Source organism: Hyla sarda, chromosome 8 (assembly GCF_029499605.1).
Source record: "Hyla sarda isolate aHylSar1 chromosome 8, aHylSar1.hap1, whole genome shotgun sequence".
Lineage (NCBI taxonomy): Eukaryota > Metazoa > Chordata > Amphibia > Anura > Hylidae > Hyla > Hyla sarda.
The window spans coordinates 81,536,589-81,562,825 of record NC_079196.1 but is presented as its reverse complement, the minus strand read 5'-3'; the positions used below and the strand labels follow the sequence as shown (position 1 = coordinate 81,562,825).

The 26,237-nt window shown below is 50.0% G+C and overlaps 1 protein-coding gene across 10 annotated transcripts in view; it reads right to left on the bottom strand.

Annotated features, from left to right (window-relative positions):
- The window catches only part of MLPH (melanophilin), a 190,016-nt gene that overhangs the window by 63,728 nt on the left and 100,051 nt on the right, over positions 1-26,237 (bottom strand). For all 10 annotated transcript variants that reach the window (XM_056534921.1, XM_056534920.1, XM_056534922.1 and 7 more), the window contains one exon: positions 13,574-13,725. In XM_056534921.1, the coding sequence (XP_056390896.1) occupies positions 13,574-13,683 (110 nt within the window). In that variant the 5' untranslated portion in view covers positions 13,684-13,725. The remainder of the gene's footprint in view (positions 1-13,573; positions 13,726-26,237) is intronic.

Sequence of the window (26,237 nt, the reverse complement as noted above, 5' to 3'; positions counted from 1 at the left end):
ATTGCAGTGGAGACTGTGGGAGAGGTGTCCAGAGATCTAAGTCTTTTTCCTGGCGGAGCTCTTGATGCCTCTCAGAAAAACGCATGTCAATGCGAGTGGCTAGATGAATGAGTTCATGCAGGTTAGCAGGAGTCTCTCGTGCGGCCAGAACATCTTTAATGTTGCTGGATAGGCCTTTTTTAAAGGTCGCGCAGAGAGCCTCATTATTCCAGGATAGTTCAGAAGCAAGAGTACGGAATTGTATGGCGTACTCGCCAACGGAGGAATTACCCTGGACCAGGTTCAGCAGGGCAGTCTCAGCAGAAGAGGCTCGGGCAGGTTCCTCAAAGACACTTCGAATTTCCGAGAAGAAGGAGTGTACAGAGGCAGTGACGGGGTCATTGCGGTCCCAGAGCGGTGTGGCCCATGACAGAGCTTTTCCAGACAGAAGGCTGACTACGAAAGCCACCTTAGACCTTTCAGTAGGAAACTGGTCCGACATCATCTCCAAGTGCAGGGAACATTGCGAAAGAAAGCCACGGCAAAACTTAGAGTCCCCATTAAATTTGTCCGGCAAGGACAGGCGGAGGCTAGGAGTGGCCACTCGCTGCGGAAGGGGTGCAGGAGCTGGCGGAGGAGATGGTTGTTGCTGCTGTAGCTGTGACTGTACTTGCTGTAGTTGTGACTGGAGTTGCTGTGTCATGGTGGTCAAGTACGACAGCTGGTGATCTTGTTGGGCGATCTGACGAGCTTGCTGGGCGACCAGCGTAGGGAGGTCAGCGACAACTGGCAGAGGAACTTCAGCGGGATCCATGGCCGGATCTACTGTCACGATGCCGGCTGGCAGGTAGTGGATCCTCTGTGCCAGAGAGGGATGGCGAGGGCCGCGCTAGTGGACCGGTTCTAAGCCACTACTGGTTTTCACCAGAGCCCGCCGCAAGGCGGGATGGTCTTGCTGCGGCGGTAGTGACCAGGTCGTATCCACTAGCAACGGCTCACCTCTCTGACTGCTGAAGATAGGCGAGGTACAAGGGAGTAGGCAGAAGCAAAGTCGGACGTAGCAGAAGGTTGGGGGCAGGCGGCAAGGCTCGTAGTCAGGGGAGATAGCAGAAGTTCTGGTACACAGGCTTTAAACACACAAAACGCTTTCACTGGCACAAGGGCAACAAGATCCGGCAAGGAAGTGCATGGGAGGAGGATAGATATAGTCAGGGACCAGGTGGAAGCCAATTAAGCTAATTGGGCCAGGCACCAATCATTGGTGCACTGGCCCTTTAAGTCTCAGGGAGCTGGCGCGCGCGCGCCCTAGAGAGCGGAGCCGCGCGCGCCAGCACATGACAGCAGGGGACGGGAACGGGTAAGTGACCTGGGATGCGATTCGCGAGCGGGCGCGTCCCGCTGTGCGAATCGCATCCCCAACGGCCATGACAGAGCAGCGCTCCCGGTCAGCGGGACTGACCGGGGAGCTGCAGGGAGAAAGACGCCGTGAGCGCTCCGGGGAGGAGCGGGGGCCCGGAGCGCTAGGCGTAACAAGGGCTATGTACACTGAGGACAAGCAGGGTTCTGTGCACTAAGGACATGCAGGGTTCTGTACACTGAAGACAAGCAGGGTTCTGTACACTGAGGACAAGCAGGGTTCTGTGCACTGTGAACAAGCAGGGTTCTGTGCACTGTGGACAAGCAGGGTTCTGTACACTGAGGACAAGCAGGGTTCTGTACACTGAGGACAAGCAGGGCTCTGTACACTGAGGACAAGAAGGGCTCTGTACACTGAGGACAAGCAGGGCTCTGTGCAATGAGGAAAAGCAGGGCTCTGTGCAATGAGGACAAGCAGGGTTCTGTGCACTGTGGACAAGCAGGGTTCTGTGCACTGTGGACAAGCAGGGTTCTGTACACTGAGGACAAGCAGGGTTCTGTACACTGAGGACAAGCAGGGCTCTGTACACTGAGGACAAGCAGGGCTCTGTACACTGAGGACAAGCAGGGTTCTGTACACTGAGGACAAGAAGGGCTCTGTACACTGAGGACAAGCAGGGCTCTGTACACTGAGGACAAGAAGGGCTCTGTGAACTGAGGACAAGCAGGGCTCTGTACACTGAGGACAAGCAGGGCTCTGTGCAATGAGGAAAAGCAGGGCTCTGTGCACTGAGGACAAGAAGGGCTCTGTGCACTGTGGACAAGCAGGGCTCTGTACACTGATGACAAGCAGGGCTCTGTGCACTGAGGACAAGCAGGGTTCTGTGCACTAAGGACATGCAGGGTTCTGTACACTGAGGACAAGCAGGGTTCTGTGCACTGTGGACAAGAAGGGTTCTGTACACTGAGGACAAGCAGGGCTCTGTACACTGAGGACAAGCAGGGCTCTGTACACTGAGGACAATCAGGGTTCTGTGCACTAAGGACATGCAGGGTTCTGTACACTGAGGACAAGCAGGGTTCTGTACACTGAGGACAAGCAGGGCTCTGTACACTGAGGACAAGCAGGGCTCTTTGCACTGAGGACAAGCAGGGCTCTGTACACTGAGGACAAGCAGAGCTTTGTGCACTGAGGACAAGCAGGGCTCTGAACACTGAGGACAAGAAGGGCTCTGTACACTGAGGACAAGCAGGGCTCTGTGCAATGAGGAAAAGCAGGGCTCTGTGCAATGAGGACAAGCAGGGTTCTGTGCACTGTGGACAAGCAGGGTTCTGTGCACTGTGGACAAGCAGGGTTCTGTACACTGAGGACAAGCAGGGTTCTGTACACTGAGGACAAGCAGGGCTCTGTACACTGAGGACAAGCAGGGCTCTGTACACTGAGGACAAGCAGGGTTCTGTACACTGAGGACAAGCAGGGCTCTGTACACTGAGGACAAGCAGGGCTCTGTACACTGAGGACAAGAAGGGCTCTGTGAACTGAGGACAAGTAGGGCTCTGTACACTGAGGACAAGCAGGGCTCTGTGCAATGAGGAAAAGCAGGGTTCTGTGCACTGTGGACAAGAAGGGTTCTGTACACTGAGGACAAGCAGGGCTCTGTACACTGAGGACAAGCAGGGCTCTGTACACTGAGGACAATCAGGGTTATGTGCACTAAGGACATGCAGGGTTCTGTACACTGAGGACAAGCAGGGCTCTGTACACTGAGGACAAGCAGGGCTCTGTACACTGAGGACAAGCAGGGTTCTGTACACTGAGGACAAGCAGGGCTCTGTACACTGAGGACAAGCAGGGCTCTGTACACTGAGGACAAGGAGGGCTCTGTGAACTGAGGACAAGCAGGGCTCTGTACACTGAGGACAAGCAGGGCTCTGTGCAATGAGGAAAAGCAGGGCTCTGTGCACTGAGGACAAGAAGGGCTCTGTGCACTGTGGACAAGCAGGGCTCTGTACACTGATGACAAGCAGGGATCTGTGCACTGAGGACAAGCAGGGTTCTGTGCACTAAGGACATGCAGGGTTCTGTACACTGAGGACAAGCAGTTTTCTGTGCACTGTGGACAAGAAGGGTTCTGTACATTGAGGACAAGCAGGGCTCTGTACACTGAGGACAAGCAGGGCTCTGTACACTGAGGACAATCAGGGTTCTGTGCACTGAGGACATGCAGGGTTCTGTACACTGAGGACAAGCAGGGTTCTGTACACTGAGGACAAGCAGGGCTCTGTACACTGAGGACAAGCAGGGCTCTTTGCACTGAGGACAAGCAGGGCTCTGTACACTGAGGACAAGCAGAGCTTTGTGCACTGAGGACAAGCAGGGCTCTGAACACTGATAACAAGCAGGGCTCTGTGCACTGAGGACAAGCAGGGCTCTGTGCACTGAGGACAAGCAGGGCTCTGTACACTGAGGACAAGCAGGGCTCTGTGCACTGTGGACAAGCAGGGCTCTGTACACTGAAGACAAGCAGGGCTCTGTACGCTGATGACAAGCAGGGCTCTGTACGCTGAGGACAAGCAGGGCTCTGTACACTGAGGACAAGCAGGGCTCTGTACACTGAGGACAAGCAGGGCTCTGTACACTGAGGACAAGAAGGGATCTGTGCACTGAGGACAAGCAGGGCTCTTTACACTGAGGACAAGAAGGGCTCTGTGCACTGAGGACAAGTAGGGCTATCTGCAATGAGGAAAAGCAGGGCTCTGTGCACTGAGGACAAGCAGGGCTCTGTGCACTGAGGACAAGCAGGGCTCTATACACTGAGGACAAGCAGGGCTCTGTACACTGAGGACAAGCAGGGTTCTGTACACTAAGGACATGCAGGGTTCTGTACACTGAGGACAAGCAGTGTTTTGTGCACTGTGGACAAGCTGGGTTCTGTACACTGAGGACAAGCTGGGTTCTGTACACTGAGGACAAGCAGGGCTCTGTACACTGAGGACAAGAAGGGCTATGTACACTGAGGACAAGCAGGGTTCTGTGCACTAAGGACATGCAGGGTTCTGTACACTGAGGACAAGCAGGGTTCTGTACACTGAGGACATGCAGGGTTCTGTGCACTGTGGACAAGCAGGGTTCTGTGCACTGTGGACAAGCAGGGTTCTGTACACTGAGGACAAGCAGGGTTCTGTACACTGAGGACAAGCAGGGCTCTGTACACTGAGGACAAGAAGGGCTCTGTACACTGAGGACAAGCAGGGCTCTGTGCAATGAGGAAAAGCAGGGCTCTGTGCAATGAGGACAAGCAGGGTTCTGTGCACTGTGGACAAGCAGGGTTCTGTGCACTGTGGACAAGCAGGGTTCTGTACACTGAGGACAAGCAGGGCTCTGTGCAATGAGGAAAAGCAGGGCTCTGTGCAATGAGGACAAGCAGGGTTCTGTGCACTGTGGACAAGCAGGGTTCTGTGCACTGTGGACAAGCAGGGTTCTGTACACTGAGGACAAGCAGGGTTCTGTACACTGAGGACAAGCAGGGGTCTGTACACTGAGGACAAGAAGGGCTCTGTACACTGAGGACAAGCAGGGCTCTGTACACTGAGGACAAGCAGGGCTCTGTGCAATGAGGAAAAGCGGGGCTCTGTGCACTGAGGACAAGCAGGGCTCTGTGCACTGTGGAAAAGCAGGGCTCTGTGCACTGTGGACAAGCAGGGTTCTGTACACTGAAGACAAGCAGGGCTCTGTACACTGAGGACAAGCAGGGCTCTGTACACTGAGGACAAGCAGGGTTCTGTACACTGAGGACAAGCAGGGCTCTGTACACTGAGGACAAGAAGGGCTCTGTGAACTGAGGACAAGCAGGGCTCTGTACACTGAGGACAAGCAGGGCTCTGTGCAATGAGGAAAAGCAGGGCTCTGTGCACTGAGGACAAGAAGGGCTCTGTGCACTGTGGAAAAGCAGGGCTCTGTACACTGAGGACAAGCAGGGGTCTGTACACTGAGGACAAGAAGGGCTCTGTACACTGAGGACAAGCAGGGCTCTGTGCAATGAGGAAAAGCGGGGCTCTGTGCACTGAGGACAAGCAGGGCTCTGTGCACTGTGGACAAGAAGGGCTCTGTGCACTGTGGAAAAGCAGGGCTCTGTACACTGAGGACAAGAAGGGCTCTGTGCACTGTGGAAAAGCAGGGCTCTGTACACTGAGGACAAGCAGGGGTCTGTACACTGAGGACAAGCAGGGCTCTGTACACTGAGGAACAGCAGGGCTCTGTGCACTGAGGACAAGAAGGGCTCTGTGCACTGTGGAAAAGCAGGGCTCTGTACACTGAGGACAAGCAGGGGTCTGTACACTGAGGACAAGCAGGGCTCTGTACACTGAGGACAAGCAGGGCTCTGTACACTGAGGACAAGCAGGGCTCTGTGCAATGAGGAAAAGCGGGGCTCTGTGCACTGAGGACAAGCAGGGCTCTGTGCACTGTGGAATAGCAGGGCTCTGTGCACTGTGGACAAGCAGGGTTCTGTACACTGAGGACAAGCAGGGCTCTGTACACTGAGGACAAGCAGGGCTCTGTACACTGAGGACAAGCAGGGTTCTGTACACTGAGGACAAGCAGGGCTCTGTACACTGAGGACAAGAAGGGCTCTGTGAACTGAGGACAAGCAGGGCTCTGTACACTGAGGACAAGCAGGGCTCTGTGCACTGAGGACAAGCAGGGTTCTGTGCACTGAGGACAAGAAGGGCTCTGTGCACTGTGGAAAAGCAGGGCTCTGTACACTGATGACAAGCAGGGCTCTGTGCACTGAGGACAAGCAGGGTTCTGTGCACTAAGGACATGCAGGGTTCTGTACACTGAGGACAAGCAGGGTTCTGTGCACTGTGGACAAGTAGGGTTCTGTACACTGAGGACAAGCAGGGCTCTGTACACTGAGGACAAGCAGGGCTCTGTACACTGAGGACAATCAGGGTTCTGTGCACTAAGGACATGCAGGGTTCTGTACACTGAGGACAAGCAGGGTTCTGTACACTGAGGACAAGCAGGGCTCTGTGCACTGAGTACAAGCAGGGCTCTTTGCACTGAGGACAAGCAGGGCTCTGTACACTGAGGACAAGCAGAGCTTTGTGCACTGAGGACAAGCAGGGCTCTGAACACTGATAACAAGCAGGGCTCTGTGCACTGAGGACAAGCAGGGCTCTGTGCACTGAGGACAAGCAGGGCTCTATGCACTGAGAATAAGCAGGGCTCTGTGCACTGAGGACAAGCAGGGATCTGTGCACTGAGGACAAGCGGGGCTCTTTACCAGGAGGACAAGCGGAGCTTTGTGCACTGAGGACAAGCAGGGCTCTGTACACTGAGGACAAGCAGGGCTATGTACACTGAGGACAAGCAGGGTTCTGTGCACTAAGGACATGCAGGGTTCTGTACACTGAGGACAAGCAGGGCTCTGTACACTGAGGACAAGCAGGGCTCTGTACACTGAGGACAAGCAGGGATCTGAACACTGAGGACAATCAAGGCTCTGTGTGCTGATGAGGACAAGCAGGGCTCTTTGACATGCTGTACTGTACTGAGGCTCTGTGACAAGCTCAGGGCTCACACAGCGGGCTGATTGACAAGCCAGGAGCCTGCACAGAGCCCTGCTTGTCCTGCCCTCACTTCCCGTATTGTGTCTCTGCACAGAGACACACAGGCAATAGCTTCAGGCACAGGACACCATTTTCTACCCAAAAATATAAACATTTTCTAACCAATGTATATTACAAATAATGTTATCATCTACATTATATAAAAAAGTTTTTGCAAATGACAGGTACGCTTTACATTTTTACTGTACACTGTATAAATAGAACATACATCATGGTGTGAGAACACATGCCCTGTATCTAGTGGGGGCTTATCTTAAAGGGGTATTCTGTCCCTATACATCTTATCCCCTATCCAAAGGATAGGGGATAAGATGTCTAATCGCGGGGGTCCCGCCCCTGGGCACCCCTTGAATTTTATCCAGAAAATGAAGTATTTCTCACAGTAAAGAATTGCAGTAACACATGTTTTGCAGTAACTTAATATTTGGTTGCACACGCTTTGGAAAAAATTACTGAAATCAGTCGCTTCATACAACCATCAATAACCTTCTTAAACCTCTCAGCCGGAATGTTCGACCACTCTTCCTTTGCTAACTGCTCCAGGTCTCTCTTATTGGAAGGCGCCTTTTCCCAACAGCAATTTTAAGATCTCTCCACAGGTGTTCAATGGGATTTAGATCTGGACTCATTGCTGCCACTTCAGAACTTTCCAGCACTTTGTTGCCATCCATTTCTGGATGGTTTTTGACGTATGTTTGGGGTCATTGTCCTGCTGAAAGACCCAAGATCTCGGACGCAAACCCAGCTTTCTGACACTGGGCTTTACAGTGCAACCCAAAATCCGTTGGTAATCCTCAGATTTCATGATGCCTTGCACACATTCAAGGCACCCAGTGCACTGTGGACAAGCAGGGCTCTGTACACTGATGACAAGCAGGGCTCTGTGCACTGAGGACAAGCAGGGTTCTGTGCATTAAGGACATGCAGGGTTCTGTACACTGAGGACAAGCAGGGTTCTGTGCACTGTGGACAAGAAGGGTTCTGTACACTGAGGACAAGCAGGGCTCTGTACACTGAGGACAAGCAGGGCTCTGTACACTGAGGACAATCAGGGTTCTGTGCACTAAGGACATTCAGGGTTCTGTACACTGAGGACAAGCAGGGTTCTGTACACTGAGGACAAGCAGGGCTCTTTGCACTGAGGACAAGCAGGGCTCTGTACACTGAGGACAAGCAGAGCTTTGTGCACTGAGGGCAAGCAGGGCTCTGAACACTGATAACAAGCAGGGCTCTTTGCACTGAGGACAAGCAGGGCTCTGTGCACTGAGGACAAGCAGGGCTCTGTACACTGAGGACAAGCAGGGCTCTGTGCACTGTGGACAAGCAGGGCTCTGTACACTGAAGACAAGCAGGGCTCTGTACACTGATGACAAGCAGGGCTCTGTACGCTGAGGACAAGCAGGGCTCTGTACACTGAGGACAAGCAGGGCTCTGTACACTGAGGACAAGCAGGGCTCTGTACACTGAGGACAAGAAGGGATCTGTGCACTGAGGACAAGCAGGGCTCTTTACACTGAGGACAAGAAGGGCTCTGTGCACTGAGGACAAGTAGGGCTATCTGCAATGAGGAAAAGCAGGGCTCTGTGCACTGAGGACAAGCAGGGCTCTGTGCACTGAGGACAAGCAGGGCTCTGTACACTGAGGACAAGCACGGCTCTGTACACTGAGGACAAGCAGGGTTCTGTACACTAAGGACATGCAGGGTTCTGTACACTGAGGACAAGCAGTGTTTTGTGCACTGTGGACAAGCTGGGTTCTGTACACTGAGGACAAGCTGGGTTCTGTACACTGAGGACAAGCAGGGCTCTGTACACTGAGGACAAGAAGGGCTATGTACACTGAGGACAAGCAGGGTTCTGTGCACTAAGGACATGCAGGGTTCTGTACACTTAGGACAAGCAGGGTTCTGTACACTGAGGACATGCAGGGTTCTGTGCACTGTGGACAAGCAGGGTTCTGTGCACTGTGGACAAGCAGGGTTCTGTACACTGAGGACAAGCAGGGTTCTGTACACTGAGGACAAGCAGGGCTCTGTACACTGAGGACAAGCAGGGCTCTGTACACTGAGGACAAGAAGGGCTCTGTACACTGAGGACAAGCAGGGCTCTGTGCAATGAGGAAAAGCAGGGCTCTGTGCAATGAGGACAAGCAGGGTTCTGTGCACTGTGGACAAGCAGGGTTCTGTGCACTGTGGACAAGCAGGGTTCTGTACACTGAGGACAAGCAGGGCTCTGTGCAATGAGGAAAAGCAGGGCTCTGTGCAATGAGGACAAGCAGGGTTCTGTGCACTGTGGACAAGCAGGGTTCTGTGCACTGTGGACAAGCAGGGTTCTGTACACTGAGGACAAGCAGGGTTCTGTACACTGAGGACAAGCAGGGGTCTGTACACTGAGGACAAGAAGGGCTCTGTACACTGAGGACAAGCAGGGCTCTGTACACTGAGGACAAGCAGGGCTCTGTGCAATGAGGAAAAGCGGGGCTCTGTGCACTGAGGACAAGCAGGGCTCTGTGCACTGTGGAAAAGCAGGGCTCTGTGCACTGTGGACAAGCAGGGTTCTGTACACTGAAGACAAGCAGGGCTCTGTACACTGAGGACAAGCAGGGCTCTGTACACTGAGGACAAGCAGGGTTCTGTACACTGAGGACAAGCAGGGCTCTGTACACTGAGGACAAGAAGGGCTCTGTGAACTGAGGACAAGCAGGGCTCTGTACACTGAGGACAAGCAGGGCTCTGTGCAATGAGGAAAAGCAGGGCTCTGTGCACTGAGGACAAGAAGGGCTCTGTGCACTGTGGAAAAGCAGGGCTCTGTACACTGAGGACAAGCAGGGGTCTGTACACTGAGGACAAGAAGGGCTCTGTACACTGAGGACAAGCAGGGCTCTGTGCAATGAGGAAAAGCGGGGCTCTGTGCACTGAGGACAAGCAGGGCTCTGTGCACTGTGGACAAGAAGGGCTCTGTGCACTGTGGAAAAGCAGGGCTCTGTACACTGAGGACAAGAAGGGCTCTGTGCACTGTGGAAAAGCAGGGCTCTGTACACTGAGGACAAGCAGGGGTCTGTACACTGAGGACAAGCAGGGCTCTGTACACTGAGGAAAAGCAGGGCTCTGTGCACTGAGGACAAGAAGGGCTCTGTGCACTGTGGAAAAGCAGGGCTCTGTACACTGAGGACAAGCAGGGGTCTGTACACTGAGGACAAGCAGGGCTCTGTACACTGAGGACAAGCAGGGCTCTGTGCAATGAGGAAAAGCGGGGCTCTGTGCACTGAGGACAAGCAGGGCTCTGTGCACTGTGGAATAGCAGGGCTCTGTGCACTGTGGACAAGCAGGGTTCTGTACACTGAGGACAAACAGGGCTCTGTACACTGAGGACAAGCAGGGCTCTGTACACTGAGGACAAGCAGGGTTCTGTACACTGAGGACAAGCAGGGCTCTGTACACTGAGGACAAGAAGGGCTCTGTGAACTGAGGACAAGCAGGGCTCTGTACACTGAGGACAAGCAGGGCTCTGTGCACTGAGGACAAGCAGGGTTCTGTGCATTGAGGACAAGAAGGGCTCTGTGCACTGTGGAAAAGCAGGGCTCTGTACACTGATGACAAGCAGGGCTCTGTGCACTGAGGACAAGCAGGGTTCTGTGCACTAAGGACATGCAGGGTTCTGTACACTGAGGACAAGCAGGGTTCTGTGCACTGTGGACAAGAAGGGTTCTGTACACTGAGGACATGCAGGGTTCTGTACACTGAGGACAAGCAGGGTTCTGTACACTGAGGACAAGCAGGGCTCTGTGCACTGAGTACAAGCAGGGATCTTTGCACTGAGGACAAGCAGGGCTCTGTACACTGAGGACAAGCAGAGCTTTGTGCACTGAGGACAAGCAGGGCTCTGAACACTGATAACAAGCAGGGCTCTGTGCACTGAGGACAAGCAGGGCTCTGTGCACTGAGGACAAGCAGGGCTCTATGCACTGAGAATAAGCAGGGCTCTGTGCACTGAGGACAAGCAGGGATCTGTGCACTGAGGACAAGCGGGGCTCTTTACCAGGAGGACAAGCGGAGCTTTGTGCACTGAGGACAAGCAGGGCTCTGTACACTGAGGACAAGCAGGGCTATGTACACTGAGGACAAGCAGGGTTCTGTGCACTAAGGACATGCAGGGTTCTGTACACTGAGGACAAGCAGGGCTCTGTACACTGAGGACAAGCAGGGCTCTGTACACTGAGGACAAGCAGGGATCTGAACACTGAGGACAATCAAGGCTCTGTGTGCTGATGAGGACAAGCAGGGCTCTTTGACATGCTGTACTGTACTGAGGCTCTGTGACAAGCTCAGGGCTCACACAGCGGGCTGATTGACAAGCCAGGAGCCTGCACAGAGCCCTGCTTGTCCTGCCCTCACTTCCCGTATTGTGTCTCTGCACAGAGACACACAGGCAATAGCTTCAGGCACAGGACACCATTTTCTACCCAAAAATATAAACATTTTCTAACCAATGTATATTACAAATAATGTTATCATCTACATTATATAAAAAAGTTTTTGCAAATGACAGGTACGCTTTACATTTTTACTGTACACTGTATAAATAGAACATACATCATGGTGTGAGAACACATGCCCTGTATCTAGTGGGGGCTTATCTTAAAGGGGTATTCTGTCCCTATACATCTTATCCCCTATCCAAAGGATAGGGGATAAGATGTCTAATCGCGGGGGTCCCGCCCCTGGGCACCCCTGAATTTTTTCCAGAAAATGAAGTATTTCTCACAGAAAAGAATTGCAGTAACACATGTTTTGCAGTAACTTAATATTTGGTTGCACACGCTTTGGAAAAAATTACTGAAATCAGTCGCTTCATACAACCATCAATAACCTTCTTAAACCTCTCAGCCGGAATGTTGGACCACTCTTCCTTTGCTAACTGCTCCAGGTCTCTCTTATTGGAAGGCGCCTTTTCCCAACAGCAATTTTAAGATCTCTCCACAGGTGTTCAATGGGATTTAGATCTGGGCTCATTGCTGCCACTTCAGAACTTTCCAGCACTTTGTTGCTATCCATTTCTGGATGGTTTTTGACGTATGTTTGGGGTCATTGTCCTGCTGAAAGACCCAAGATCTCGGACGCAAACCCAGCTTTCTGACACTGGGCTTTACAGTGCAACCCAAAATCCGTTGGTAATCCTCAGATTTCATGATGCCTTGCACACATTCAAGGCACCCAGTGCCAGAGGCAGCAAAACAACCCCAAAACATCATTGAACCTCCACCATATTTCACTGTAGGTACTGTGTTCTTTTCTTTGTAGACCTCATTCTGTTTTCGGTAAACAGTAGAATGATGTGCTTTACCAAAAAGCTCTATCTTGGTCTCATCTGTCCACAAGACATTTTTCCAGAAGGATTTTATCTTACTCAAGTTCATTTTGGCAAAATGTAGTCTTGCTTTTTTATGTCTCTGTGTCAGCAGTGGGGTCCTCCTGGGTCTCCTGTCATAGTGTTTCATTTCATTTAAATTTCAATGGATAGTTTGTGCTGACATTGATGCTCTTGGAGCCTGCAGGGCAGCTTTAATATCTTTGGAACTTGTTTGGGGCTGCTTATCCACGATCCGGACTATTCTGCATTGACACCTTTCATCAATTTTTCTCTTCCGTCCACGCCCAGGGAGATTAGCTACAGTGCCATGGGTTGCAAACTTCTTGATAATGTTGCGCCCTGTGGACAAAAGCAAATCTAGATCTCTGGAGATGGACTTGTAACCTTGATATTGTTGATATGCTTGAAACAATCTTATTTTCCCCCAATTTTGAAAGGGTGCCAATAATTTTGTCCAGTCTATTTTTGGAGTTTGGTGTAACATTATGTCCAATTTGCTTTTTTTCCTCCCTTTTTTTTTTTTTGTTTAGTTCCAATACACACAAAGGAATAAACATGTGTATAGCAATCCTTTTCTGTGAGAAAATTTTCAGGGGTGCCAACACTTACGGCCATGACTGTATGCAGAAGCAGGAGACCGCTGTTTACACAGTGGTCTTCTGCTTCTATGCTCAGGCTGCTGCAGGGGATACTTGCTGTACCCCCCTGACGACGGCCGTGGGATGGGGGGCTAGTGGCAGTGCAGCTCGTGCTGCCCCTAAAAAGTGGCGCCATGGACCATGGCCCCACTGGGACCCATGGTATGGCCGGCCCTGATATTACTGATCTGTGTGGTATGAACCTGTATATGATGTCCATATTACTGCAGAATTATATTTTTCACAGATTCTATATTCTGCTTTATTTCATGCTATATTAAGAGAGCTTACTGGTTTGTCGTATTAGTTCTGTAGGGTCTCTGTGCTACGTATGGTTCAAGGTCCTTGGAGTTGAGGCCTTAAACACATGGGGGGAGATTTATCAAAACCTGTCCAGAAGAAAAGTTGCTGAGTTGTCCATAGCAACCAATCAGATGGCTTCTTTCATTTTTGAAAAGGCCTCTGAAAAATGACAGAAGTGATCTGATTGGTTGCTATGGACAATTCAGCAACTTTTCCTCTGGACAGGTTTTGATAATTGTCCCCCACGATGTCCAGCATTTCTATGATGTTCTGGATTATTTATGGTGTACTTACTCCAGCCTCTGCTCTTCGGTCTTGCGGAGGTTCATGTCTCTTTCAATGACTTCCCATACATGTTTGGCTTCATCATCAGACAGCTTGGACAAGTCCAGTTTCTTCCCCATGGCGGTGGGCGCAATGTTCAGTGGGCACAACAGCTGTAAGATCTAGGAGATATGATGCAGCCTGTTATCTGGGTGTCACATGAAGCTCTCACAGATCAGCATTGTATAGCTGGCAGAAACTGACCTAGATTGTGTATATAAAACCCACATGATTCCTCTTATCTGAAGATGGCTTATGATAAAATAACTACTGGCAAAGTGAAAACAGGAAATGAATTAATAAAGTCAGTGCAGAGAATAAAGCATGCAATATTGAATAATGCGGCATCATGAAAGCATGACATTGTATACTGTAGAAGCATAGCTGGCAGCGGAGCCACATTGTGCTAAAATAAAATGAAAAAGGTTAAAGGTTAAAATGCATATATAAACTTTTTTTTCCCTAAGAACTGTGATTCTGGCGTTAACTTCCCAGCAGGAATAGTTTACTAATTTCCCATAATAAGCATGAGATGGTTCACAGAAAAGTCTGTGCCCAAGGCAGTCAGCTGACGGTCATACCACAAGGGGCTGACATCTGTAGATAGCATGTGCCTCTGACCACCCCACTGACTTCAATAGTCTTATTGTCAGCTTCAATTACATGTATTAAAAACACTCTGCTTTTCATGTACTGCCCTCTCACACACATCTTGAGGCCTAATGCATGAAAAATTGGTCGCATTGAGTTTGATTTTAACCTTTTATCTCCCTGAAGACAGTGCTATAGAAAACTACAGAATCAGGAAAGTGAAAATAGAACCAATATGCCAAACTATAGGGGTGAACTTTATGACTTCCCTGTGGGTATCAAACCAGCAGTGGGTCGAAAACATGGTTTTGGCTAAAATACAGGAATTTCTAGGAATAGAAATGAAGAACTAATTTATTCCAAAAACAGCATCACTCCTGTCCTCAGGTTGTGTGTGTGGTATTACTACTGGTCTTTATTCAGTTCAATGGAACCAGGCTGCAATACCACACACAACCTGAGGACAGGAGTGGTGCTGTTCTGTTTTTTTGATTCTGGATAACCCCTTTAAAGCAATACAGTTTTACTTTTGACATGTTACACAAATAGGTTACAGATGAGGGAGAAGCTGAAGAGATATATAGAAGAACATGCTAGACATGATAACCCCTATACGGGGGTCTGGACTTGTCCTGATTTAGGCTGCTGCACAACAGGATCTCCCCTAATGGCTTTCCAGTTGCCTCTGGCCTGTTTGTGGCCACTGGAGAAATCTGAAAACAGCCGAAACAGGCGAGTTACACAATGGAAATTTTGCAAATGGCACAGGCCTGTGAACAATGTAAACATACACATTCAGCTCTTTACTATACATACACACAGACACACACAACTCTGCACTGTACACACACACGTTTACTGTACACACAAACATAGCTATACTCTGTACACACACTCACAGTTCTGCACTGTACTGTACACACATATGGCTCTGCACTATATGCACACTCACAGCTCTAAAAACACACTCAGCTACACATACACACAGATATACACATTTTTTCCACTGTATTCATATACGCAGCTATGCAACGTATGCACACACTCACATCTCTGCACTGTACACACACACACACACACAGACTCACATCTCTGCACTGTACACACACACACACACACTCACATCGCTGCACTGTACACACACACCCAGTTTTGTACTGTACACACACAGCTCTGCACTGTACACACACTCACAGCTCGGCACTGTACAAACACACACACATTTCTTCACTGTACACATACACACAAGGTTTTGTACTGTACACACACACACTGACAGCTCTGCACTATACACACACACACAGCTCTGCACTGTATGCAGTGCATCACTCTATACACCACCCTGACTCTTTGTTTTTAACATTCGCAGATTTGGATTTTATGTACACTGCTCAAAAAAATAAAGGGAACACTTAAACAACACAATGTAACTCCAAGTCAATCACACTTCTGTGAAATCACACTGTCCACTCAGGAAGCAACACTGATTGACAATCAGTTTCACATGCTGTTGTGCAAACGGAACAGACAACAGGTGGAAATTATAGGCAATTAGCAAGACACCCCCCAATAAAGGAGTGGTTCTGCAGATGGTTACCACAGACCACTTCTCAGTTTCTATGCTTCCTGGCTGATATTTTGGTCCCTTTTGAATGCTGGCGGTGCTTTCACTCTAGCGCTACCAGGAGACGTGGAGGAGGCTGTAGGAGGGCAACAACCCAGCAGCAGGACCTCTACCTTCGCCTTTGTGCAAGGGGGAGCAGGAGGAGCACTGCCAAAGCCCTGCAAAATGACCTCCAGCGGGCCACAAATGTGCATGTGTCCACTCAGTGCATGTGTCAGAAACAGACTCCATGAGGGTGGTATGAAGGCCCAACGTCCACAGGTGGGAGTTGTGCTTACAGCCCAACACCATGCAGGACTTTTGGCATTTGCCAGAGAACACCAAGATTGGCAAATTCGCCACTGGCGCCCTGTGCTCTTCACAAATGAAAGCAGGTTCACACTGAGCACATGTGACAGAGTCTGGAGACGCCGTGGAGAACATTCTGCTGCCTGCAACATCCTCCAGCATGACCGGTTTGGGGATGGGTCAGTAATGGTGTGGGGTGGCATTTCTTTGGGGGGCCGCACAGCTCTCCATGTGATTGCCAGAGATGAGATCCTCGGACCCCTTGTGAGACCATATGCTGGTGCGGTTGCCCTGGGTTCCTCCTAATGCAAGACAATGCTAAACCTCTGGAGTGTGTCAGCAGTTCCTGGAAGAGGAAGGCATTGATGCAGCGGTGTAGCTGTAGTGGTCGCAAGGGTCGCAATCGCGACTGGGCCCGCGTGGCCCCCCTGCCACTTCACTATACTATGCTATGCTATGCTACAGCAACAGGTCCCGGGCCGCTGCCAGCAAGTCGCCCGGGCCCGCTGCTGCAAGCCGCTCTGCCTCCGGCTTTCATTCATTGTGCCGACCTGGCGTCCTCACATGAAATACCTTTCACTGCTGCGCTGAGGCTCCTCCCCCAGCTTACGAGTGGTGCGCGGCCGTACAGAGACGGTGGCTGCGTAATGACGTTCTAAGCTCTATGTCATTACGCGGCCGCCGTTTCTGTATGGCCGCGCACCGCTCGTCATCAGGTGGAGCTGCGCGGTGTCTTTTGCCTCCGACTCCTACAGCAGCAGCATCGTCGATGAAATGTGGTGCACTGCTGGATGCAGCCACCTGGTAAGTGAAGGGGACTGTCTACTGCAGTGTTTCCCAACCAGGGTGCCTCCAGCTGTTGCTAAACTACAACTCCCAGCATGCCAACGGCTGTCTGGGCATGCTGGGCGTTGTATTTTTGCAACAGCTGGAGGCACCCTGGTTGGGAAACAACGGTCTACTGGAGGGGAGGGGGGGGGCGTCCTAGCATAAAAATCTGAGGAGAATACCTGACTACTGGGGGGGGGGGGGGGGTGATATGAGATATGGGGTCCAGATGAGGGGGGGGAGGGATGATATGAGATATGGGGTCCAGAGGAGGGGGGGGAGGGATGATATGACATATGGGGTCCAGAGGAGGGGGGGGAGGGATGATATGAGATATGGGGTCCAGAGCAGGGGGGGGGGGGTGATATGAGATATGGGGTCCAGAGGAGGAGGGGGGGGGGGGTGATATGAGATATGGGGTCCAGAGGAGGGGGGGGGGTGATATGAGATATGGGGTCCAGAGGAGGGGGGGTGATGTGAGTTATGGGGTCCAGAGGAGGGGGGGGGGTGATATGAGATATGGGGTCCAGAGGAGGGGGGGGTGATATGAGATATGGGGTCCAGAGGAGGGGGGGGGGGGGAGGAATGATATGAGATATGGGGTCCAGAGGAGGGGGGGAGGGGAGGGATGATATGAGATTTGGGGTACAGAGGAGGGGGGGGATTTGGGGTCTGGAGGCAGCGTGTGTATGAATGATGTGTGTGTATATACTGTATTTATGTTGTATGAATGATAAATGTTGTGTGTAAGCTAGAAGGATATATGTATGATGTGTGGACATGTATTTTGTTGGGGGATCTGGAGGCGACAGGTGTATGTATATGTATGATGTGTATGTATTATGCATGTGTGGGGGGTCCAGAGGCGGCGTGTGTATGAATGATGTATGTGTACTGTATGTATAATGTGTGTGTATAAATGATAGATGTGTGTAAGCAAGATATATATGTATGATGTGTGGACATGTATTATGTTGGGGGGATCTGGAGGCATATGTATGTATTATGTATGTGTGGGGGGTCCAGAGACAGCGTGTGTATAAATTATGTATGTGTATGTACTGTATGTATGATGTATGAATGATGTGTGTGTATAAATGATAGATGTGTGTAAGCAAGATGTATATGTATGATGTGTGGAGATGTGTGGTAGCTAGAAGGATGTATGTATGATGTGTGGAGATGAATTATGCAGAGGGATCTGCAGGCATGTGTATGTATGATGTATGTGTATGTAAGATGTGTGTGTATGTATGTATTATGCATATGTTGGGGGGGGGGGTTCGGAGGTGGCATGTGTATGAATGATGCGTTTATGTACTGTATGTATGATGTGTGTATGAATGATGTGTGTGTATGAAAGATAGATGTGTGCAAGCAAGATATATGTATGTATGTATGATGTGTGGGAGGGTACAGTGTAAAGCATGGTTATTTTTGAGAGTTTATATTCAGGGGCACAGTGTGTGGCAGTATTATATTCAAGGGCAGAGTGTGTGGGCGTATTATATTCAGGGGCACGATGCGGGGCAGTATTATATTCAGGGGTACAGTGTGTGGCAGGATTATATTCAGGGGTACAGTGTGTGGCAGGATTATATTCAGGGGAATAGTGTGTGGCAGGATTATATTCAGGGGTACAGTGTGTGGCCGGATTATATTCATGGGCTCAGTGTGTGGCAGAATTATATTCAGGGGGGACGGTAGGGGGCAGTATTATATTTGGGGTACAGTAGGTGGCAGTATTATATTCAGGGGGTGCAGTGGGTGGCAGTATTATATTCAAGGGGTACAGTGGATGGTAATTTTATATTCAGGGGATACAGTGGGTGGCAATATTATATTCAGGGGGTACAGAAGGAGGCAGTATTATATTCAGGGGGTACAGTAGATGGCAGTATTATATTCAGGGGTACAGTAGATGGCAGTATTATATTCAAGGGTACAGTAGATGGCAGTATTATATTCAGGGGGTACATTGGATGGTAATTTTATATTCAGAGGATACAGTGGGTGGCAGTATTATATTCAGGGCAGTAGGTGGCAGTATTATATTCAGGGGATACAGTGGATGGCAGTATTATATTCAGGGGATACAGTGTGTGGCAGTATTATATTCAGGGGATACAGTGTGTGGCAGAATTAAATTCAGGGGGTACAGTATTTAGCAGAATAATAATGATTACTGTCTTCATACAGAGGATGAAGATCTACTGACAAAGTGTGAACCTATGATGTCCGGGTGTCAGACTCTGCAGAGAAGATGGAGCTGGAAGACGTCCTGACGTCTGGACCAGATGGAGAAGGAAAGAAAAGACAACAGAGAAGACGTCACTCAGGTCAGTGATATCATTGTGTTTTCTCCTGACCGTCCCATCAGAGCTGGAGTCACTTGTAAGTTCTGCAGGGATGATGGGTGATGCTGTACCCTAATCTATGGCTCTCCAGCTGTTGAAAAACTACAACTCCTATAATGCCTGAGGCTCTCTAGACATGATGGGAGTTATAGCTTTACAACAGCTGATTGGTGATTGGTGGGGGTCCCAGCAGTTGGACCCCCACCAGAAAAATGGGCGTATTATTCTTCAATGCCTGTTTTGTCTGCCTGGCCCTGCCTGTTAGTCACTTAGTCAGGAGAATACACAACTATATAAGTGACTAACAGATAGGGCCAAAGGGACAAAGATATCAGTGAATACAGCACTGATGGGACACAGTCAGGAGAATACACAACTATATGTGTCTCATCAGTGCTGTAGTCACTGATATCTTTGTGCAGCCGAGTAAGGGGTCGTTCGGGATTGGGGAAGAGGGTCGTCAGGTGGTAGGGGGGCCCAGGGCAATTTTTCGCACCGGGGCCCCGTGGTTTCTAGCTACGCCCCTGCATTGATGCTATGGAGTGGCCCGTCCGTTCCCTAGACCTGAATCCAATTGAGCACATCCGGGACATCATCTCTCGCTCCATCCACCAATGCCACGTTGCACCACAGACTGTCCAGGAGTTGTCGGATGCTTTAGTCCAGGCCTTGGAGGACATCCCTCAGGAGACCATCTGCCACCTCATCAGGAGCATGCCCAGGCGTTCTAGGGAGGTCATATGGTCACGTGGAGGCCACACACACTACTGAGCCTCATTTTGACTTGTTTTAAGGACATTACATCAAGGTTGGATCCGCCTGTAGTGTGGTTTTCCACTTTGATTTTGAGTGTGACTCCATATCCCGACCTCCATGGGTTGATAAATTTGATTTCCATTGATAATTTTTGTGTGATTTTGTTGTCAGCACATTCAACTATGTAAAGACGAAATTATTTCATATGATTAGTTCATTCAGATCTAGGATGTGTTATCTTTAGTGTTCCCTTTTTGAGCAGTGTATAAGGCAGGCTTTAGGGTGCGTTCATATGCTATTTGTTCTTGCGGGTTTTCCGCTGCGGAAAATCCGCCGCAGTTCCTACTGACTTCAATGGGGCTTGCGGCGGATTTTCCGCAGCATAAATTCCTCTGTGGAAAGTCTGCTGCGGACAGCCGAGAAGAGCCCGCCCCCTTTCAAATACGCAGCGGGAAACCCGCAAAAACAAATAGAGTGTGAACGCACCCTTAAACAGCGTTATAGCTGTATTTCTCAGGTATACGTCAGTGTCCCATCAAAAAAGGGATGCCGACATATATCGAGAGATACATAGTGACATCATGCTGTACCCCCATATGTCTCCCCCCCAATTAAATTCCTATAGAGGTCTCCTTGCTTGCCATTCCAGTATATACAGTTATAGCTGCACCAATGGGTTACACAGACCAGTGTTGTCTGGAGCAAAATGTGAGGAGGACAGGAGGGTAGGGCAATCACTGCCTCCTGCACTTCCTCTGTAAACAGAGAGGAAGAGAGGTACATAAGAGGAAAAGCCTGAGTGCTCCTTCCCCTCCTCCTTACTGTCCCTCATGTCCCCAATATAATGACTCTCATATGTTGTCCCTCATGCCGCTCATATATTGCCTCTCATGCCCCCATAATGTCCCTCATGCTTCCCATATAACGTTCCTCATGCCACCCATATATTGTCCCTCTTCCCCCACTATATTGTGCCTTATGCTTTACATATACTGTCCCTCATGCCTTTCATATATTGTACCTCATGACCCCCATATACTGCCCTTCATGTCTCTTATATATTGTCCCTTATGCTTCCTATACACTTTCCCTCATGCCTCTCATATATTGACCCTAACAGAGGCGTCCTTAGGACATGCGTACAATTAAAATATCCATGGCCAGTGGTGTATAGGAGGACCAGGCTTCCGGTACCACCACTCAGCACTCCCTCCAGTCTGCTGACACCTTTCTCTGTCACAGGAATTGTCCAGTGCAGGAGAGGTTTGCTGTGGGGATTTGCTGCTACTCTGTACAGTTCCTGAGACAGACAGCAGAGAGCACTGTTGTCAGACAGAAAAGAACAACTGAACTTCAGCAGCTGATAAGTACTGGTAGGATTAAGATTTTTTTATAGACATCATTTACAAATCTGTTTAACTTTCTGGAACCAGTTGATTTGAAAAAAAAAAAATGCTTTTTCATGGAATACCCCTTTAATAAAAAAAAGATAACTCCATCCCTTTTTTGGATTGCTGAAGTCCAAAAAAAGAATAAAAATAGCCTGCAAAAATGCCAAAGCAAAAACCCACATAGCTTTTTTCTTTGGGTTTTTTCACTCCCCATAAACTTCTATGGGAGAAAAACGGCAAGATTTTCCTGAAAAAAACGCCAAAGTCTCAACAAGAGGTTGTTTTTCAAAAACTGCCAGGGAGCACAAAATAGCTGAAAAATGCCAGAAGGATAAAAAAAAAAAAAAAAAACGCCAAACGGAAAAACGCCAGTGGATATGGCATTTTGGAGTTCCCTATTGACTTGTAGCTAACATCTGGCCGCATGTGGCAGAGTGGGCTTTTTTGGGGTAAAAACAGTAGTGGAATAGCAGCCTTATTTTGTTAATTGAAATCTCTTCTCATTGTATTATAGTAATCCAGTGGGTGGTCCTAAGCAGTAACTGACATTTACTTCTGTAGAGTAGAACCACCCACTGGACTCCCATGCCCAGAATGACAGGGATTTCAGTCAATAATCTATAAATTCTGCTGAATAATTTTACACAAATCTATATATCTATCTTCTTAGCTCCTTCAGCTCTATAACATTCTGTTGAATCTTCTTAGCTCCTTCTGCTCTACAACATTCTGTTGAATCTTCTTAGCTCCTTCTGCTCTACAACATTCTGTTGATAGACTGGGCAGCATTTATATGGAGATAGGTTCCCTTAAAATATTTGATACTTGGAGTATAGTGTCAGTGTTAAGGTTAAAATAACAGTAGCTCACATAATGTACCAGTAAAAGCCACAACTGCATAACTTCCAGTATGTTCCAGCTTTAGGGTTCTCTGTTATGCAGACTATTTACCCTTGTACCGTTCCAGTTTGTTTGTATAGCTAAGTGGTGGCTAATAGCGCAGCTAAATCTTTTTACAGCTCTCAGGTAGTTATACTGCTGTACAAACGCAGGCAGATCCTGAAAACATCCTGCTCTTGTAGGGTGATATCTTTCCTGTGAAGTAGTAGATAATACATTAAGTCCATAAGATAGGTGAAAATTGTCTGAGCATTGTGGGTCCAACTGCTGAGACCCAAACCGATGATGAGAATAGGCTTTGGATGAAGTAGCAGTATGTATAATTGGCAGCTACTGAATTCAAACAGAGGAGTAAGAATCCGCTGTTCTGGCTGTCATTGAAGGTTCCACTGATCAGACACTAAGGCTATGTTCACACTTCCCATAGAGGGCTACGAATTCCGTGGGGAGTCGGCAGAAAGAATGAACAGGTTCATTCTTTCTGTGGACATGAAAAACAGAATTTCCATGGCAGAAACATCTGGCGGTGAAATTCTGCCATGAACACAATGGGAAATTCCGGAAGTGTGAACATGGCCTTATGGGGTCAATTACTAAACAATGGCAGCTTTACACATGGTAATGGCATGGAAATGGTGATTTTTCTAAAAAAAAATGAACAAAAAAAATAAGCTACATTTGAGCATGTGCGCTGCTCGAAAGGGGCTTGGCTTCACATGTGACTTCAGGGCCAAAAGTCCCCGAAATCTACGCTAGCTCCAACCTGGCTTAGATTTCGGCACCAGGTGCAAGGGCTGCCAAAGAGTTGCTGGTTTTAGTAAGAGACGTGCACCTCTTAATAAATCCAGTGGTCAAAAAATTGGCAAAGCTTTTTACAAAATGCCACACATAGTAAATGTATACCCCTACACCATGAAGTTTTTTTTTTGTATTTTTGCTGTGCTGTTTATATACCAGAACAAGGTGTGGGTAAAATAGATATTGATAATATACTGAGAAGATGCTCTTCTTTTTAGCCATTTTTAATCCATTCCACACTAGAAAAAAATTCATAGAGGCCACATCTGTTCCAGTAGCATAGGTATGCCACTGCTTTAGGGCCCTGGGAACCTCTGTCCTGGGGAAAACAGTGATATCACTTGTCATCGCTGCCTGCACCAGCACGGGGGAGAAAGGAGGTGGCCCGGCTGTTCTATGCCGGAGATTAGGTAAGCATGATTATTTATTATTATTTTAGCAGGTAGGTGGGGGTGTTACGCCGAGCGCTCCGGGTCCCTGCTCCTCCCCGGAGCGCTCACGGCGTCTCTCTCCCTGCAGCGCCCCAGTCAGACACGCTGACCGGGAGCGCTGCACTGACTTTGCCGGCGGGGATGCGATTCGCATAGCGGGACGCGCCCGCTCGCGAATCGCATCCCAAATCACTTACCCGTCCCGGTCCCCGGCTGTCATCTGCTGGCGCGCGCGGCTCCGCTCTCTAGGGCGCGCGCGCGCCAGCTCTCTGAGACTTAAAGGGCCAGTGCACCAATGATTGGAGCCTGGCCCAATTAGCTTAATTGGCTTCCACCTGCTCCCTGGCTATATCACATCACTTCCCCTGCACTCCCTGGCCGGATCTTGTTGCCTTGTGCCAGTGAAAGCGTTTAGTGTTGTCCAAGCCTGTGTTACCTGATCTCCTGCTATCCATATTGACTACGAACCTTGCCGCCTGCCCCGACCTTCTGCTACGTCTGACCTTGCCTCTGCCTAGTCCTTCTGTCCCACGCCTTCTCAGCAGTCAGCGAGGTTGAGCCGTTGCTAGTGGATACGACCTGGTTGCTACTGCCGCAGAAAGACCATCCCGCTTTGCGGGGGCTCTGGTGAACACCAGTAGCCTCTTAGAACCGGTCCACCAGCACGGTCCACGCCAATCCCTCGCTGACACAGTGGATCCACAACCTGTAAGCCGAATCGTGACAGTAGATCCGGCCATGGATCCCGCTGAGGTGCCGCTGCCAAGTCTCGCTGACCTTCCCACGGTGGTCGCTCAGCAATCGCAGCAGATTGCCCAACAAGGACAGCAGCTGTCGCAGTTGACCGCCATGTTACAGCAACTTCTGCCTCTGCTACAGCAGCAACCATCTCCTCCGCCAGCTCCTGCACCTCCTCCGCAGCGAGTGGCCGCTCCTAGCCTCCGCTTGTCCCTGCCGGACAAATTTGATGGGGACTCTAGACTCAGCCGTGGATTTTTGTCTCAATGTTCCCTGCATATGGAGATGTTGTCGGACTTGTTTCCTACAGAACGGTCTAAGGTGGCGTTCGTAGTGAGCCTTCTTTCAGGAAAGGCCTTGTCTTGGGCCACACCTCTCTGGGACCGCAATGATCCTGCCACAGCCACAGTCCAGTCCTTCTTCGCTGAAGTCCGTAGTGTCTTCGAGGAACCAGCCCGAGCTTCCAAATTATCATGGAATAACGAGGCTCTCTGCGCGACCTTTAAAAAAGGTCTATCCTGTAGCATCAAGGATGTGCTGGCCGCACGAGAGATTCCTGCCAACCTGCAAGAACTTATCCATTTGGCCACACGCATTGACATGCGTTTTTCTGAGAGACATCAGGAGCTCCGCCAGGAAAAAGACTTAGATCTCTGGGCACCTCTCCCACAGTATCCGTTGCAATCTACGCCTGGGCCTCCCGCCGAGGAGGCCATGCAAGTGGATCGGTCTCGCCTGACCCAGGAAGAGAGGAATCGCCGTAGGGAAGAAAATCTTTGTCTGTACTGTGCCAGTACCGAGCATTTCTTGGTGGATTGCCCTATTCGTCCTCCACGTCTGGGAAACGCACGCACGCACCCAGCTCACGTGGGTGTGGCGTCTCTTGGTTCAAAGTCTGCTTCTCCACGTCTCACGTTGCCCGTGCGGATTTCTCCTTCAGCCAACTCCTCCCTCTCAGCCGTGGCCTGCTTGGACTCTGGTGCCTCTGGGAATTTTATTCTGGATTCTTTTGTGAATGAATTCTGCATCCCGGTGACCCATCTCGTCAAGCCGCTCTACATTTCCGCGGTCAACGGAGTTAGATTGGATTGCACCGTGCGTTACCGCACTAAACCCCTCTTAATGTGCATTGGACCCCATCACGAATTGATTGAATTTTTTGTCCTTCCTAACTGCACCTCTGAGGTCCTCCTCGGTCTGCCATGGCTCCGGCTTCATTCCCCCACCCTTGACTGGACCACCGGGGAGATCAAGAACTGGGACTCTGCTTGCCATAAAAAATGCCTCTCCCCCCCTCCCAGTCCCGTCAGGCAAGCCTCAGTGCCTCCTCATGGCCCCCGTCCTGGTGACACACTGCCCCGTGCCAAGCTTCACCCTCTGCCCTCCCTCCCCATTCCCACTCCTGCTGTACTGCCTGCCTTTGAGGAAACCCTCCATTCACCTCCGGTGTCCTCGTCCCAGGTAAAGCAGTTGTCGGACAAAAAAAGGGGGAGACCTAAGGGGGGGGGGGTACTGTTACGCCGAGCGCTCCGGGTCCCTGCTCCTCCCCGGAGCGCTCACGGCGTCTCTCTCCCTGCAGCGCCCCGGTCAGACCCGCTGACCGGGAGCGCTGCACTGACTTTGCCGGCGGGGATGCGATTCACATAGCGGGACGCGCCCGCTCGCGAATCACATCCCAAATCACTTACCCGTCCCGGTCTCCGGCTGTCATCTGCTGGCGCGCGCGGCTCCGCTCTCTGAGACTTAAAGGGCCAGTGCACCAATGATTGGTGCCTGGCCCAATTAGCTTAATTGGCTTCCACCTGCTCCCTGGCTATATCACATCACTTCCCCTGCACTCCCTGGCCGGATCTTGTTGCCTTGTGCCAGTGAAAGCGTTTAGTGTTGTCCAAGCCTGTGTTACCTGATCTCCTGCTATCCATATTGACTACG